The sequence below is a fragment of the Vulpes vulpes genome, chromosome 14 (genome assembly GCF_048418805.1).
Source record: "Vulpes vulpes isolate BD-2025 chromosome 14, VulVul3, whole genome shotgun sequence".
NCBI classification, from domain to species: domain Eukaryota; kingdom Metazoa; phylum Chordata; class Mammalia; order Carnivora; family Canidae; genus Vulpes; species Vulpes vulpes.
Genome location: NC_132793.1, coordinates 95137597 through 95155789, shown reverse-complemented (window position 1 = coordinate 95155789; position 18193 = coordinate 95137597). Strand labels below are relative to the sequence as shown.

The 18193-nt window shown below is 58.2% G+C and overlaps 1 protein-coding gene across 4 annotated transcripts in view; it reads right to left on the bottom strand.

Moving 5' to 3' along the window:
- Positions 1-750: 750 nt before the first annotated feature.
- The window catches only part of RGMA (repulsive guidance molecule BMP co-receptor a), a 44573-nt gene continuing 27130 nt past the window's right edge, over positions 751-18193 (bottom strand). For all 4 annotated transcript variants that reach the window (XM_072737207.1, XM_072737208.1, XM_072737209.1 and 1 more), the window contains 2 exons: positions 9857-10371; positions 751-3043 (listed from right to left, as the gene is read on the bottom strand). In XM_072737207.1, coding sequence (XP_072593308.1) covers positions 2363-3043; positions 9857-10371 — 1196 coding nt within the window. In that variant the 3' untranslated portion in view covers positions 751-2362. The remainder of the gene's footprint in view (positions 3044-9856; positions 10372-18193) is intronic.

The following is an 18193-nucleotide window of genomic DNA, read 5'->3' as shown; positions in this document are numbered from 1 at the left end:
AGGAGGGTGGGGGATGGGAGTGAATGGGTGACGGGCACTGGGGGTTATTCTGTATGTTGGTAAATTGAACACCAATAAAAAATAAGTTAAAAAAAAAAAGAAGAGGCACAGACAGGGCAAAACAAACCCAGGTGTACGGCTAAGCCCCGCCCTGCTAAGGACCCTAGGCAAATCAGATCATCACGCCAAGTGTCTGTTTCTTTGTCTGTAAAATGGGCATGAATTTGTTCCTCTCTCATTGGGTGGTTTTAAACGATGAAATGTGAGGACAGCTAGCAGTGAACCTGGCGCCACGCAAGTCTTGGTCCTCTTTGCAGAGCCATCAGTGTGGCCCTGGGCTGTGTGAGCAAGGGGCCTGCATGGAGGGTGGGCAGCCACATGGCAGCATCCTGGATCTGAGTCCAGTCCACCCAACCTCTCACCCCACACCCCTGTTTTCATGTCCCTCTGCCACATGGCCATCTGTTCCTGAAACTGTTCCGGCTTAGCCAAGGCAAGAAAACTTGGGAGGCCACAAGCCCCATAAGGAGAAAAAGCTGTTCTGGAGAAGTAGGAAGCTTGTGTTCAATGGCTTCACCCTCCACAAGCATCTGCGACGCCCCTTTCCACGGGCACGTGCGCACACGTGCGTGAGTTGCATCCAGGTGCACACACTGTAAGTGGACTCCCACGACCGAAGCCTATTCTCCACCTTTCCAAAGGGGCCAGTCTAATCAGAAAGCAAATTCCAACACGCAGTCCAAAAGAAAATAACAAAACAAAAAAAACCCCAAACTTTACTTGCATTTAGCCGTTAATAAATAATTTACAATATGTACATGCGGTGACACTCGACACAGGTCGCAGACACAAGGACGCAGTGAGGAGTCCCCACTTCCAAGCAGAACGCGATCAAACACAACCAAAATAAAGTGCTTCACTTTTTACTTCCAACATAGGGACCATCTAAAAACCAGCAGGGCGGGCGGGGGGGCCGCGCCTCCCACCTGCCGGCCCCTGCTGGGGCAGAGAGGGGACCTCTTGGAGGGGAGGCAGGGAGCCTCCTGGGCCAGTGTATGAGAGGTCCCTGGGGAACAGCAGGAGGGCTGCCAGGCTGGGGGGCCAGGTCGGTGTGGGGCTGTGGGAACCGCCCTCCTGGACCTTTGGGAGTGGAGCCCGAGCCGGCCTTGGCCCCTGGGCTCTCTGGAACAGCAGCAGAGGCAGGGACTGGCTCAGGGCTCCTCGGATGGGGGCCAGGGCTCTGGGTGGCAAGCGTCTCCGGGCTGTGTGGCCACGGGCTGGAGGGCGGGGACTAGGTGGGACCATCCGGGGATGCTCAGGGTGGAGAAGCTTGCAGACCCTGCTCCTCCGCCTCCCCAGCACGCAGACGTGGGTGGCCGGGTGGGGGGCGGGGCTTGGCGGGCAGGTGGGGAGAAGGGCGAGGATCAGGGCAGGCCAGCTGGCCCTGTCCACCGCGTCTCCCGCCCGCGCCCTGCGGGCCCAGCTCCCTGCCCAAGGGCTCTTGCCACCTGCTGGAGAGAAGGGAACAGGGATCAAGGGCTAGAAACGAGGACGTGAGCTCCCAAGCACAGTGGACAATGGGGGGCCGGCGAGGCCCGCCCGGGCCCACGAGTGGCGTCGCTCAGACCTCGTGCTGACAGCACCGCTGCCCCTGGGGAGCCTGCGGCCCGGGCCCTAAGCGGGGACCTGGGCGCGGACACAGGCCCCGGGCTGCGCGCGGCCGCTCTCCGGGCCCCGGCGGGCGCCACCTGCTGGTCAAAGGGGTTACAGCCCGCCGGGGGCGCCGAGCAGCTGCCGCCCCGGAGTCGTCCCAAAGCCCGAGGGGAAAGGAGGCCCTGCCTGGTGGGGGGGGGGGGGGGGGGGTCCAGCCTCGCGGAGGCCTGGGCACCTCGGCCTAGTGTGTGCGAGTGTGCTCGTGTGAGTGTGTGTGTGCGTGTGGCGGGCGCGGGCAGCAGTCAGCTGGGCCTGATTCAGTGCATCGCTGGGGTGGGGGAGGAGCTCGACTCTGATCGGTCCTGGGTCTCCCAGTGTCTCCGGGGGCGGGGCGGGCGTGGGGGGCTCGGGCCTGAGGGGCTGTTTTGCACATTCACACTGCGGGGCGGGTGGAGGGGAGCGGCTCCCCCCTCGCACAGCTCAACTGTCACGGACGGCACCGCACCAGGCCCCCCCCAGGCAGGGGGTGGGGAGCGGGGGCCCGGGGAGGTCACCCCGTCCACAGCCCCGCGGCCCGCCCGCCGGCCAGCGGCTCCGTCCGCCTCTGAGCTCCGCAGACGCTGCAGGGAGCCCCCGGCCCCCCCCCCCCCCCCCCGCAGCCGCCCCCCGCAGCCGCCCCGGGGCTGGGGCCAGGAGCGCGCCCTCGGGCCTAGGCGGCCACGGCCATGGCCACGGCCCGCAGGAAGGCGGCGAGCAGGGCCAGGAGCGCGAGGCTGCCCGGGCGCGGCCGGGGCGCGGCGGCCCGGCCCGGCGGCTCCCGCGTCCTCTCGTACAGGTGCAGCCTGTCCTTGTTGGAGTGCAGCATCTTGACGTCCTCCAGCGCGTAGTAGGCGGCCAGCGTGAAGTTGACGTCGCCCGTGGTGAGCAGGTCGAAGACGCAGGCCTGGTAGTAGAGGTCCTCCACCGGCAGCTTCTCCTTGCACTTGGCCGCCGCCGCCTCGTAGGGGAAGGTGTCCGCGGCGGCGGGCGCGGGGCTGCGGGCGCCGGGGCCCGGGAAGTCGATCTGCTGGTTGAGGGGGCAGCCCCGCAGGCAGAGGTAGAGGCCCTGGCCGTCGCGGTCCTCCACGGCGTGGACCACCTCCTCGGGCATGCGCACGGCGAACGTCAGGTAGCGGCCCACCTGGCGCACCACGATGGTGGTGCCGATGTACTTGGCCTGGATCTCCACGTGCTGGCCCGACACCTTCTCCGTGATCTTCAGGCTGTTGGCCCCGTGCTTGTCCCCGCCGTTCTTGGAGCCGTCGGCGAAGGCGGCCGGGAGCTCGTCCATCTCGGCCTGGTACACCTTCTGGTCCACACACTCCTGGAAGTTCTTGAAGATGATGGTGAGCTGGGGGGGAGGGGACGGAGACGGGGTTAGTGGTGCCGCAGGGCGTGTGCGGGGGCGGGACGGAGGAGCCCCCACCGTGCCCCAGGCCGCCGGCCCCTTTCGGTCACCTTTTGGTGCCACCGGCATTATTAAGCACTTAACAGCTTTCTCTAAAACAACGTGTTTTACTATAGGACAAAGGGAGTTAAAGGAGAGAAAGAACAAACCAAGAAACAGACTCTGAACCACGGAGAGCAGACTGACGACGACCAGACGGGAGTGGGGTGCGGGAATGGGGGGGACACGGGGAGGGGATGAAGATCATACTTGTGATGGGCACCGAGTGTGGTACAGGTTCAGGATACTGAGATGGAGAAGTTATCCTGGATTATTTGGGTGGGCCCTGCATACAAGCACACGTGTCCTCCTAAGATGGAGCCAGAAAGAGGTTGGACCGTCAAAGACGGAAGGAAGGCTCTTTCCATGGAGGCAGAGCCTGGAGGGGTAGACCATAGCCCAGGGATGCTGGCAACCACCAGAGGCTGGAAGAGCCCTGAACATACTCTCCTGGAAGCCAAAAGCACTGACCCTGTTAACACCTTCATGTTAGCCCTGAAAGACTCAGTGTAGATTTCTCACCTCCAGAGCTACAAGAGAAGACATTTCAGCCTGTTTGAAACACTGACTTCATGGTATTTGTTACAGCAGCAACAGGAAACTAATATGGTCCACAGCCATCTAACATGGGACTTACAGCTAAATGCCTTCAAAAGGACTGTAAGCCACTGGCTAAAGGTAACAGCAGGTGGAAGAGGAGATTTCGCGCCCCAGGAAAGAACAAGCAGGCAGAGGCCACTGTGGCCGGGCTGCCCTGAGGAGTCACCTGGCCAGGCCCTGGAGGGAAGCAGGGGGGAGGAGAGGAGAAAGGCACCAGTCAGAGAAAGGAAGACAGGGAACGGGGGTGGTGGGGGCTCCAGGCTGAGCACGCAGCCCTGGCCAGGGCAGGAGCAGGGAGGCCTATTTCTGCTGGTGGCTGCAGCCGGGGGTGAGGGCCTGGGTGAGCTGCTTGAGGAGAAGCAGATGGCTGGGCGGCTCCACTAGTAACCATCCTCCTGTGAACCACAGACACAGGCATCTTCTAGTTCTGTGTGGTGTGGCAGGGGAGGATGACATTACCTCCCATTTAGAGTGGAGAAAATTTAGGCTCAGAGAGGTCAAGTGACTTGCCCAAGGTCACACAGCCAGCAAGAGGTAGAGCTGGGTTTCATTCTCCTGGTTTCCAGCCCCGAGGCGCTTCTTGGCCACAAGCCCACAGAGTAGGAGGCCTGGGAGAAGGATGGGAGACAAATAGCCTGGGGAGTAAGCATGCTTCCCCTTGTTATCCTGGGTCAAGTGCCAGGCTGCTTTCTCCCCCCATCATCATAACTAGGAAGACTGCATGGGCTGGAGACAGGAGTCACATTTGGGAGAGAAACAACACCCTCCTTCATTTCTCTTCCCAGGTACCAGCTTTTTACCACTGGTGGCTTTAAGGTCCCTGCCCCCTGAGCCAAGGGCAGCTGGGACCTGAACTCCAGCCCAAAGCCAGGGAGGGAGGCTGTCTCATGGGGCAAGTAGTGCTCAGGCCCTTTGGGGCCCCCTGGCAAACCCCCACTCCTAACCCGTGCACTGCCCCCATCCCCTTGGCCACCATTCCTAGAACTTCTCCCTGCCCCCAGGAGGGGAGAGGCCTAGCCAGCTGTCTAATGGGACCCCTGAAGGGTACCCCACATCCTCAGAGAGTCTGCAGCCTGAGGCAGGTCCCAGATGTCCTGGCTGTGGCTGGATTTTGTGCCTGGGCACCCTGGGCGATGTGGCAGTTGGAGCAGCACAATGAAGGCCTGGGACAGCCCTCGGGGTAGAGAGGACTGGCGGTGCCACCAAGCATTAAAGGAGTTTCTGGCCAAAAGGCACAGGGTAAGACAAAGGCAAGGCCCAGGCCTGCTGGAGACTGCAAGTGGGTCCTGTAGGCAAAGGGAGCCTGGAGAGCCGTGAGGGACCTCAGCTCAGGCCCAGGGTCCAGAAAGGCTGGGGCCCAGGGTGGGGTGCATGGCCGGGCCACAGGCCAGGCAGTGTGGCTGCAATTCAGGGGGCTGCAGGGGTGGCCAGGGGCACAGACAGGAGGACGAGGGGGTAGCAGGCAGGAAGAAGCCTCAGCCTGGAGCCTCAACCATGGAGCTGAAGTTCTAGGCTGAGCAAACCAACGGGTCACCGAGGGCCCGGCTGCAGGTGTCCAGGGCTGTCTCGTCACTGATCTCGGGTCCCTCCATGCTGGTAAAGAGTCAGGGTGCACGAGGGGACTGGACCTTCAGGGAGAAACTCCCCCTTCTCACCCTGATACTCAAAAAGCTGAGGATGAGAGACAGACTGCAGCTGGGTTTTTGGGGACTCCAGGCTCTTCGGCCTTTGCAGGCCCCTTTCTCCATCAAAAATATTAAAACTACATTTTGTTGATTGCTTTGGTGCGAAGACTAATATAGTCGAGGTTGGATTATGCTGATTTTTTCCTTCTGACTGTAAAACAAATTAAGGTCTTTTCGTGGTTCCCTGAAAGTCTTGGGATCCCTGGTGCTGTGCCCGTGGGGCCACGTGAATGGTCAGGATGGACGGGGGCACATTCTGCTGTCCACACGGGACACGAGGAGCTGGTGCTCCCAAGCTGGAAGCCGGGGACCCTGCCAGGAGCCTGGGGGTGCTACACGGGAGGCCTGGCCTGCACAGGGCACCCTGGGCACTGGACTCCATTTCCCCATCCTTCCCTCTGGGGCCACTGCCTGGTCCCGGGTGGCCGGGCCCTTCTGGTTTGCTGTGGGATGTCACAGGTGGCCGCAGCCCCTCCATCCTGCCGCGACGCTGCCATCCCTGGCCTACAGAGATGGCCACTTATTAGTTCCACCTCCTGCTGCTCCCTTCTCTCCATCCCACAGCTCCCGCCCTGATGTGGAGGCTGCCTGCGGGGGGCGGGGGGGGTGCAGCCAGGGTGGTCTGGGCAGTGGGTGGTCCTGCCACTGGGGAGGGGGCGAGCGACGAGGGGCTCTGGTGTCCCTGCCTGGCGTGCTGGGGAGCGGGGCTGGGGGTGGGGGGTACTGCCTTCCAAGTGCATCAGTCTCCTGGAACAGGAAAGGCTGGTTTCCCTCTAACCGTCATCTCTCGTGGAGACAGGCTCCTGGAAGGCTGACAGCCTGCTAGACTCTTCTTGGCACCAGTGCCAGGGACTCAACCACAAGTAACAGCATGAAGGGGCCTGTCGAAAGCCGGGCGGCTGGCTGCCAGCACGGCCACGGGTGCGGCTGCCACTCCTGCCTTTGCTGCCCCCCGGCCCCCGCCCAGAGCGGCCTGAGGCCCAGCACCAGGGGCTGTATCTACACAAGGGGGCCAGAGTCCAAGACCCTTGTCCTCAAGGAGCTCACACTCCGGGAGTGGGGGTGACAGACCAAGGAGATGAGTCAGGCGGTGTGAACAGATGGGTGGTAATTTCTAGGCGGAACCAGCAAGGAGGTGGGGGAGGGGACGGCAGACACACGAATTCCTCTCCTCCCTGAGCCTCGGTCTTCCGATCTGTACAATGGGGTGCTCCCAGTACAGCTGGAAGGAGGGTGGTGGAGTGGGGGCTGAGCAAGAAGGAAGGCCCACGGCGGCGGGGAGCTGGCTAATGTTTCACCTTGGGCTGGAAAACAGGACATCTTGCTCATCTATGAGGACAGAAGGCTGGGCTGGGCTGGATGATGCCGGTTTCATGGAAAAGGAGCCGAGGCCCCCTCGGGTGAGGAGGGGGGTACACAGGGCAGTGGGTTCAAGTGGCCAGAAGGGGCTGGCAGAGGGCTCTGGCGGGGAGGCACGAAAGCCCCTCAGAGATAACAGCCTCCTGGCTTCTTGTGCTTCCCCTGAGGCTCCAGGCGGCTCCCCCACGCCTGGCCTGGCTCTGCTGTCTCTCCCCTGGTCTTCTGCTCCCAAGGACTTGGGAGGAAGCCCTCCCCAGTGCTCTGGGCAGAGCATCCTGCACCCACCACAAGCACCCCTCTGCCTGCCTTCGTTCCCCATTATCAGCCTGGGAGCTGCCAGGAGGGAGGAAGCACCCAGCGCAGAGGCTGGCACAAAAGAGGTGTTTCGTAAATGTTTGTTGAATCAATGAATGAACAAAACCAACACACCTGCGCAGCAGAGGCCTAAAAGAACAGGTGTGGGCAGGCCAAGGGCGCTGGAAACCAGCCACTGGCGGTTCTCACCCGGGGAACCCAGGCTGCCCTGAGGCCGGAGACCGACTTGGCCACAGACCCACCCTGTCGCTGCTGGGTCTCCGGGGTCCAAGTCCCGTGCTGCCTCCTGGCCAATGGGGGTGTAAACGAAGGCCGCTGGGCAGGAAGGGGCTGGGTGGGTCAAACTCTGCAGCAGAGCCCCATGCTTTCTGGAACCTCCAGGCTGGGATGGGATGAGAGGGGCTCTCATCCCTGTGTGGGCACTTCCGCTGGCTGTGGCCCAGCAGCGAGCCTGGAGCAGAGTGGACATTTGAAGAACACAGACAAGTGACTGGATCATTAACCCATTTGGTTTTGGGACAGTGTCGCTGGGCTCAGGGTCCCAGTGCATGCCAGTGAAGAGCTGAGGTTGGTATCCAGGGGTTCTAAGCTCAGGCACGCTGCCCCAGCCTGCAGGACCGGATGGGATGGGGCCTAAAGGCTCGATCCCCCCTATCACCCCTGTACTCTTCTCCCCCTGGTCAGTGGGGGCAGCAGCCCAGCCCCGCTGGTCACAAGCCACACTCCCTCTCAAGTCTGTGCTCTGCTCTGTTATCACATCTGCTGCTCACAGCTCCCTGGGTGAAGAGGGGGCAGGGCTTCTAGAGTCCATGTCGCTCTCATACCCTCAGACTTGTCCGTGTGCCCCTGCCAGGGTGGACAGGGAGGCGGGGTCCCCTCCCGCAGTATGTTTGCTGCTGGATTTAGAAGCTGCAGCCTCAGGCTCCCGGCGTTCATTTATCTTGGCTCTAGGGAAGGAGGGAGGCGGGTAGGCTAAGGGCCCCAGGGAAGGCGGCTGGGTCTTTGACGTGGGCCCCCCTCATTCTGTGGAGTGCTGGGAGGGCGGACAGGGTGGAGAGCGTGCTGGCCATGATTCTGCTGCCCACTAGGCTTCATGGCCTGGTGCCAAGGGCCTGTAAGGGCGTCCATGGGGCCAAGACCCGTTTGTTTCTTATCCTGCAGTGGGGCCCAGAAAGAGACCCTCTGGAGGCATGCAGGGCCACCAGGGCAGAGGGAGATGGCGGGGTTTTCCTGGCTGCCAGGTCACCTCACTGTCCTACTCTGGGGTGTGGAGGGATAGGAAGGAACAGAAACAGCCTTGTGGACCAGTGTGGCGCTGCCGAATGTGCTGCCTTGCAACGTGCTTTTCCTAGGAAAACAGATGCACTGCCAACCCGGAAACCCAGGGGATCTGGTGGGCCAGACCCCGAGGAGGGCCATGCGTCCCCATCCTCTGCACCCTGAGAACCCACTGGCCTCCGGGGCTTGAGGCTGCGCCCTCTGGCTGAGTCTGAGTATGAGGTCAAGGGAGACCCTCCTGGAAGTAAGTGATGGTGAGGGGAAGATGGGGATGTCCAAGAGCCTGGGCCGCAGGCCACATCTGTGGCTGCCTCTGGCTGTAGCCCCATGAGCAGGACTTGAGTCCTGCCACCCAGAGACTGAGGCCTTCTGGGGTCAGAAGATGACCAGCTCTCAGTGGCCCCTGGGGCTCCAGAAGGCAAATGAGAACATGCCCGTCTCCACAGCCACCCAGCCCAGGTCAAATGCTAGCTCAGCATTCCCAGCCCACTGCACTTTGGGTGGAGAGGCACAGCCCACTTTTGGGATGTGTCAAAGGGAGCTGCCCCAGCCAGGCAGGGCTGGCCCAAGGGAGGAGGGAAAAGCTGCATGGGTGGCCCCTCGGAGGCTCAGTAAGCTGCTTCTCTATCCTCACTTGCTCCATCTCCTTCTGCCCCCAGACACCACAGCCCGCCTGCCTTGGGCTGCAGCCTGTCAGTATAGGCAAAGAGAGGGCAGGATGGTACCCTGCAGCCTTGCTGGTCCCATCAACATCCTACAGCCCTGGCATCTAAGCTGGTGTCCCTAACCCCTCCATGTGCCAGAATCACTGGGGGCTTAAAAAAAAAAAATCAAGACATGCTGACCCCACCCAGAGATCTGGTGTTATACCAGCCTGTAGGGAGGCCCAGGATCACTATCTAAAATCTATTCAGTTTGGGGTGTGTGGGTGGCTCAGATGGTTAAGCATCTGCCTTCAACTTAGGTCATGATCCTGGGGCCCTGGGATCAAGCCCCACATTGGGCTCCCTGCTCAGCGGGGAGCCTGCTTCTCCTTCTCCTTCTGCCTCCACTTCCCCTGCTCGTGCTTGCTCTCTCTGTTAAATAAATCAATACAATCTTTTAAAAAAGAAAAATAAAATCTGTTTAGTTTGTAAACGTACAACCATGTGAGAACCCCTGGATAGGACCGTCCCCTCCAGGGGCTGTCGAGTCCACTTGTCCACAGCGGATGGGGTTCGCCCTCCCTGAGGCAACGATGGGAGACATACCTGTAGAGAGGCTTCTCTTTTATCAAGTTTTAATACTGGAGTTCTACCAAACACAGTTTGGAGGCAAGAAAAGAATATTCCAAAAGCTTGAAACTGAGTGCCCTGGCAAATGTTTCTAAAATTTGCGGACAATAGTCCTAGTAAGAAATCCACTTTACACCTGGCCCCAGCATTCGCACAGCGATGCAAGCACACGTACGCGCATGCACACAACCCAAACTCACCCTTACCTTGCTGGTGGCGGTGGCGGCCGAGCCAGGCAGCACAGGTGTGTTGGTGACCTGCACGTTCAGGTAATTATTGTCGATGAGCGGCCAGGCGCCCTGCACCTTGCAGGTCTGGAAGCGGTCTGTGAAAGTCCTGAGGTGCGGGTCCCCAAAGAGGCCGCAGTGTGTGTAGTTGGGGGCCGCCGAGTGCTTGTGGAAGCTTTTCTCGTAGTGGCAGATCTCGGGGCTGTCGGAGCGCTCCTGGCTGTCGCTGGGCGGCGGGAGGGTGCGCAGGCGCGGCTGCGACGTGGGGCCATCCTTGGAGCAGTTGTACTGGCTCATGAGGTCCTCTATGCCATGGACGGCCGAGTGGTAGGCCAGGTCGCCCCGGCAGGTGCGGGCCGTGCGCCGCGTGCACAGGGCGTAGGTGCGCAGAGCAGCGCAGAACTCAGGGGCGTCGTCCGAGGCCGGGGAGTGGCTGCCCGCTGTGGCGCTCCAGAACTCAGAGTTGCACTTGAGGATCTTGCACGGGGACGTGGCTGTGGGGAGAGGAAGGGACACACGCTGTCAAGGGCAGCCAGCAGCTCAAGGCCTCCTGCCCCCGGGGGACATCTCGGCCCATGCTGCGGAGCTCCCCGAGTGGCACATTCACACCCTGATGGCAGGTAATCCCCACAGGTGGGAGGGCTGGGCTGCACCTGCCCTTCCCAGCCTTCTGCTCAGGGTGACCCCCCAGTGGGCATCGGGCACGCAGAGCCACCTGCTGCAAGGGCCAGGGGAGGCCCAGCCTACAGTTCTCAGCCTGTAAAGAGGACTGTCAGTGTTTCTGGGCAGCAGGACTCTGGGAGCTGGGGAACTACCCTTGGGTCTTTGACATCTGCTGACACTGACGGCTCTCCCCAAGTGTTTTGGCAAAAGTAACAGGCAGCAGCCTGGGAGTTAAAGTGTTTTGGCAAAAGCAACAGGCAGCAGCCTGGGAGTTAAGCCTCACTACTGGGTGATCTTGTACGAGTCACCAGACTTCTCTGTGCCTCATTAGATTTACCTCAAAAATGGGTAATAGGGACGCCTGAATGGCTCAGCGGTTTAGCACCTGCCTTCCGTCCACGGCATGATTTTGGGGTCCCGGGATCGAGTCTCACATCGGGCTCCCTGCATGGAGCCTGCTTTTCCCTCTGCCTGTATCTCTGCCTCTCTCTCTCTCTCTCTCTCTCTCTCTCTCATGAATAAATAAAAATAAAATCTTAGAAAAAAAAAGAAAATGGCTAATAGTAGTATGGGCCTTATGAGGTTGGTCAAAGTGTTAAGTAAAGGAGTAAGAATGGCACTGGTGTAGAGAACAAGGTCAGTGCACACAGGTTAGTGTGCTTACTCTATGAGCTTTGGTCACAGAAGGCCTAGTTCTGGTCACCTTGTCTGCAGAGCAAGGGCAGCAACTGAGAGCCATAACCTTGGATCTGCCTTAATTCGTTTTTTGTTTTTTTTTTTAAAGTCACTCACAAGCTTTGAGACATTAGTGACAATTAGCTACAAATGACCATGCCTGAAAACTGTGGCTCTGACACACCTGTGTCTTGTACCTGGACACGTGGAACCTACTCCTTCCTGGCCCCCTAGATTCTTTTGCACCGTTCCTAGTGACTTCAGTGGCCAGGCATGCAGATGGGTAATAGGAAGGAAAGTTCTACACAGGTTCCAGGAGCAAAGGGGCTGGCTGGCCAACCAGCTGGGAGGCCTGGCCTCTGGGGTCATAGCCCAATGCTGGAATCATCAACAGGAGGATGGGGCTATTGCTCTAGGCACTCCTGATTGGGCTGCCAGCTTGGCTCACAAACCCTTGGAAAAGTCAGTTTGCTTCTCTGGTGCTGCCTCTTTACCTTGAGTTTTACAAAATCAAGTTGCCAATAAAGCCAGGGACAGAAAGGGCAGGCAGAGGGAAGAAACATCTGAGCAGCTGCCCTGATCCTGGACACCTGGATGGCCTATCTCTTAGAGATCTGCCTCCTCGACAGACACCTGCCTGGACCTGAAGCTGACCTGCCAGGTCACACACCTGGGCACGGGGGAGAGCCAGCACTTGTCCAAAAATTCACACTCCTCCCCTAACTTCACCTGTATTTGTCACACTGCTGGCAAACCAGGTTGTTTCAGGTGGAATCTGGGTGGTCATTTTTTTCTTTTGAGACATTACGTATTTGCTTAAATGTGTATTAGGAAAAATAAGGAAAATTTGATAGAAGAGTTACAGACTTCCCATTTTAATAGCTTTAAGTTGAAGAAGCGTGTTGACATAAGCAGATCTGGTTAGTCATCGGTGATAATTGCCACAAAGAGAAACCTGGGGTGAACGTGGGAAGAGCACTAGGTGAGACGCTCCCCCTGCCCGCATGGTCTCCCTCCCACAGAAGCGTACTTCTAGGGGCAGGTGTCCCTGGAAAAGCAACTAAAAGATGCTCTGGCCCTTCTGTGTTCATATTTCACCAACCGACAGAAGACACCCAAGGCCCAACCCTCCTGTGGGTTGCAAAATGCTAATGTGGTCAGTGTGGGAGAAGGTAGAAGAGTCCCTCAGGGTGAGGTGAAGTGAGGTGGGGGGGTAGGTGTGCGTGGACGGGGTGCTGTGCAGAGGAACAAGGTACAAAGGCACTGGCTGGGAGGGGCAGGGACCACCAACTCCCCCTCTTTGGTCGGCTGACCCCCCCCCCCCCCCGCCCCCAGGCTGCTTGGGCGGCCTCACTAATTCCAGGTGCAAGGTGTGCAGACACGGGCCTGGGTGGAGTGGCAGCTACCTGGGCTCTGGGCTCTGCCCACCAGCCTCGGGAGCCCTGCCTGCAGCCAGGCTCGGTGTACCCAAAGGAGCGAAAGGCCACCACCTGGCCCTTTACAACCGGCTGCCACCCTCGCAGGAGCTGTGTTGGCCTGGGCTCTGCCAAAGCTGACCTGGGACAGCAGAAAGCAAAGTCCCAGCTCCTTGCTCCGTCTCGGGCTGGTGCCTCAGTTCAGCCAGCCCCAGGGCCAGGCACCACTGGCCTTCCCACTCCCTGCGGGGCAGAGCCAGGCTCGGCGTGGCTGCTTTTCTTCCCCAAAGTCTGGTGAAGAACCCGAAGCAGGATTTGTACCTGGCCTGTCAGACCTAAGAGTCCACGCCGTGGGCAGCTCCACGTCATTATACAATGAGCACATTCACAATTGCTTCTGCCAGCTGCTGAGGCTGCCTCTGTGGGACGGAGACCCTGCGGGGGTCTCACCTGGTGCTCTTCCCACATTCACCCCAGGTTTCTCTTTGTGGCAATTACTACCTATGATTAACCACATCTGCTTACGTCAGCACGCTTCTTCAACTTAAAGCTATCACAATGGGAAGTCTGTAACTCTGATATCAAATTTGCTTTATTTTCCTGAATACACATTTAAGTAAACATGGAACTTCTCAAAAGAAAAAAAGTCCAAGGGCACACCTCACCTCCAGTGAGTGACCTGCAGCCTCTCCCTGAGGACCCTGCCTGCAAGAGTTCCCCACCGGCTGGGAGGCCTGTGGTCCCTGGGCTCTCCAGGGCCTGGCCCCCAGCAGACCAGCACCCAGGGGCTGCTTTTCAGGGTAGGTAGGGGTCACGAAAGGGGCCTAGGGCAGGGCCAGCCTGCACACAGACAGTGGAGGGTATGCAGGGTGTTTCGCTCCTGACCCCCGTTTTTGGCTCCAGCCCCAACCATGGGTGACTCCCCAGGTGGTGAGAAGCATCTAATGTCTTCACAGCCTTAAAAGTGGCTCAGAGCAGTGTCCTGGCAGCAGAGCTCTCCAGTGTGTCTGGACTTCACAACCAAAATCCTACAGAGGCGCCCCAAAAAGGGGGTCCCTTGCGTGCTTTGAGGTCATCAAGTGGGATCTGCCAGCACAGGTGTGGCCCTTCAAAGGTCATTGTGCATATCGACCCCCTGGGCTGAGTCACCCGCCTCAGCAGGCCTGAGGCTCTACATTTCTAGGCCCCCAAGGGAGGCCCATGCTGCTGGTTTCAGAAGCCACGCCTTGGTAGAGTTGAGCCATTTTCTTTCCAATAGTCACAAAAGGGCCAAATTAGAACCTGCTGGAGCCCAGCCAGTGTGGAGTACGCGAATGGGGCATTTTCTCTGCAGTGGGAGGGTTGTAGAGGGGACAGCTCTCTCAGGGACCAAACCCATCAGGGACACAGCTGCAACCCTGAGCAGCCCTCAGCCCTTGGAGAACTAGGTCTTTCATCTCTCAGTTCAAACTCTGAGAGGAATCCATTACTTGTGCCCCCCTCCCCCAGCCTCCCAAGAGTGAACATGGCAGCTCTGTCACTCATCCCCAGGGGACAAGTGAGGTCATTCTGGGGCTGCCCTTGCACCCCAGGCAGGGTCCAGAGAGGGATGCACTCCTCTAGCCCTTCACTCCCCTGAAGTCCTGCTGATCCCATTTCTTGGCCATCTGAAGAATGTTCCTGATGGATGCTATGACCCAGAACTAGGGATAGAACTGGACAGGTGTGAGGATGACATGGGTCAGATGGGGTGACAGGCAGTGGGCACTGGAGAGAGAGTGTCTGATTCAAAGTCCCCTTCTTGTCCCCTACCAGTAGTTGTGTGAACTTGGCTCTGCCTCAGTTTCCTTATCTGTGAACTGGACGTAGCACCTACCTTAGAGAGTTGCTAAGGATTGGATGAGAAGATGCACGTAGTCTGCCTGGGACACAGCAGGTGCTCAACAAATGGGGGCCCTCACAAAGATCTGAGGGCGATAAACACCCTCATCTATGACAGAAGAGGTTAGCAGTCTCAGGCAGGGACAGGGGAGGGTCAGGAAGGGCACTGGACTGGGATGTGCTGTGTGTGCAGCTGCCTCAGTGCACTGACCACCCGCTCCTGCAGCGCACCTGGATCGATCCAGGACCACGACTGTCTTGGCACCACATTTCCCAAGGGCACCCGGGATAACCTCACCTACCACCTCACTCACTGTCTTTCACTGGGGAGGACACTGGTGGACTGAACACAATCACTGTGTTGAAGTCCCAACCCTTGCGTGAAGGTCCTTGGAAGTGGGGGAGGCTCTGGGAGATGAAGGTTCAGATGAGGTCATGAGGTGGATCCCCTGTGATGGGATTAGTGTCCTTCTAGGAAGAGCCACCAGAGCGCTGGCTCACACTCGGCCACGTGGGGACACAGCAAGAAGGCGACTGTGTACAAGCCAGGAAGAGAGCTGTCACCAGAGCCCAACCATGCTGGCACCCTCACTTTCAGCCTCGGGAACTATAGGCCTTGCCCCATCTCTTTTCCCCCTCCCAGACCCTCCCAAAACCCCCTGCAGAAGCCAGATCACTGCAGGTTCACTTGGCCAAGGGCCAGAAGACTGGGTGGACTCAGTTTCACCTGTTTCATTGTGCCTTCTCCCTAAAAGGACCTGTGGTCACGGAGGGGTGGCTCGGGCTGGGACGACTGTCAGGGCTCTTGAGTGGGGAGAGGGCATCAAGGAGGTGGTGAACCCAGCTCTGATCTCCTACTTGGTGCCCCTCCAACACGCCGGCCCGTGTGACCCAGTCTCTCCCTCTGGCCACCCCTTCCTCCCTACTTTCCCAGGCACCCTCACAGGCCTCTTCCATCTACATTTCCGGGAAGATGGTAGAATCAGAAACTTTGGGTACTAAAGCACAATTTCAACAAGGTCGCCTTTGCTCTTACTAACGAATAAAGGAACAGAGCTTGGGTTCCATGCTATAAAGAAAAATGAGAGCATTTGCAATTTCCCCACCCAGAGAGAACACCGGGTGAATTCAGTGTCAACAAGGCAGCTGGCGCCAGGTTTTGTGTCACCGGGCAATGGCACGCTGGAGATTCTCGGGAACTGGGGGACCTCACTTTAGGAGGCAGTGCTGACAGGGAGGGTTTAACGGTATGTGCTCTGGGGGTGGATGACTGAGGTCCAATTCCAGCCCTGGCGCTCAGTAGCTGTGTGGCTACGGGGCAAATCCACTGACCCCTGTGAGCTCAGGGTTGCTCTCTGTGCCACGGAGACACATCAGTACCTTCATCAGTACCTTCATCAGTACTTCAGGGACCAGCAGAGGCGATGCAAGCAAACCCTGAGAACAGAGGCACCTGGGTGGCTCAGTAGTTGAGCGTCTGCCTTTGGCTCAGGTCGTAATCCCAGGATCCTGGGATCGAGTCCCGCATCGGGCTCCCCGCAGAAAGCCTGCTTCTCCTTCTGTCTATGTCTCTGCCCCTCTCTCTGTGTTTCTCATGAATAAGTAAGCAAAATCTTAAAAAAAAAAAAAACCCTGAGAACATTGGAAGGAAGCTCAGTGGAAACCCATTTTGTGTTATCGAGGTTTGCTTAAATAGTGATTCCTGGGAGAGACTAAGCTGTACCTATCAGCTAACGTGTGCAGAGCATTTACTATGTGCAACACATTGTACGGGTATCCCCATTAACCCTATGACAGCCCTGGGACTATCTGTTACCCCCATTCAACAGACAGGCAAACTGAGGCCTACTGGGCTTACATAGGCCCCTCCCCCCATGTGCTCTGATGGAGGAGGGAGGCAAACTACAGCTCTCGGGCTCCAGGCTGCTTACCCGTCCTCGTTCACCTCCTACTTCCGTTTGGACTTCCTGTGTGGACTGCAAACTACTTGAATGCTAAATCCTCACTGCTACTCTGAATGGGTGGGCAAGAATTTTTGTCTTCATTTGATAGGGGCACACACGTCTGGCTCCCACAGCCAACAAGGCTTTGAGGCTCTTTCTATGCCTTTCAAAGTGCGTGTATCATACCTTTCTTGGGACCAGCTGGGGATGATCCAGGCCCTGAAATTCCCAAAAGCAAGATGTGTTTTCTCTGGCCATGCCAGGTCCTGACATGGGGCCATCACCACCCCTCTCTTCTCAGGGCAGTGGCCATCCTCTAAATGGACCATGAGCCCTTCTCTACAGAAAGGCCTGCATGGAGCCACCAGGGCCAAGTCCTGCTGCAAAATGACCCCTCCCTGATTTGCCCCAAACCCCTGAGGGAGCCGGAGTCTTTCATATCCTCTGATAGTTTAAGGTTCCCCTCCAAGCCCTCCCACCACAGATGGATGAGCCAGATCTCAGGGTACATGGGGGGTGGAGGCCAGTGACTGGCTGGGACCAGAATTGAGGGCTCCTGTCCCCCCTTGTCTTCTCTCCAGGCAGTCTGGAGAGAAAGCCGGGAGAGGGGAAAACCCACCACCTCCTGGGCCTGTCTGCCTAAAGTGGTCACGCATGAGCTGTCATTTCCTGGGGGTCACAAGGAAGGGCTTCGGGCATGCCAGAGCTGGAGAGTCCCCACGGCTGGAGAGCCAAGAGGCCCATGATCCCCCCCTGCTGGAGTCATCCTGCCGCCCCATGTCTACTCCACTAAATCATGGGCTGGAGGCCACCCCAGGTCAGGAACCTGAATGTAACCTGGCCCAACATCAAAAGGAAAGGCTCTTGGCTGTGGTGTCACCTGCCAAAGAAACCACAGAGGGGCTGATTTTTATGTACCGTATCTTAAAAAAAAAAAAAGAAAAAAAAAAAAAAAAAAAAAAAAGCAAAGCACGAGACTTTAATTCCAGGCAGGAAACCGTGGACTTTTTCTGATGTGAACGTCCAAGGGAGGAAGCAAGGAGAGGGAAGGGGTAAGAGTATGAAACAAATCTTACTGCAACTTATGCAGGGGGAGCCGCCCTTGGTGCTTTCCGGGTGACAGAAGGGCACAGCTGCCCCCTCCCTGCCTCGTTCCTGCAGATGGCAAAGTGGCCCCTTCCGGCTCTTTGGCTGATATGCCCAGAGCCAGGGGATCAGGAACCTGTTGGAAGTAAGTTCTCCTGAGCTCCATTTCCATCCTAGCCACTGTGTCCTTGGGCAGGGTGGCTCTGAGCCTCTGTTAAAGAAAGCCTCAGTACCTGGGGCCCCACCTCAGACATCCAGGGAAATGCAAAGGTGCCTCACAGAACTATGTTTCTTAGAAGCACATGATTTATGTCTGGTTTTGACCCAGGCCTCTGAGACTTAGAACTTCAGGATTAGCTAGCAGGGGACAAACAGAGGGGAATCCAGAAGCGAAGATGGTGACTAGCTGGGACTCATGACAGAAAGCCCCTGTCACCGAAATGACCCATGAAGTAGGTGATGGCTTTAAAGGTGGGACACAGGCAATGCCTAGGTGGTGGGGTGGGCCCTCGGTGCTCAGGTGGGGGTACCCCAGGAAACATTGGACCCATCTGCTCCTGACTCCTGCAACTGGGGCTGGAACTCTTGGCCTCTGTGTGCAATCTCCTTAATCAAGATCACTTTATCTAACAATCACTTTGTGACCAAACTATCTTGGCTTCTCAAGACACGCC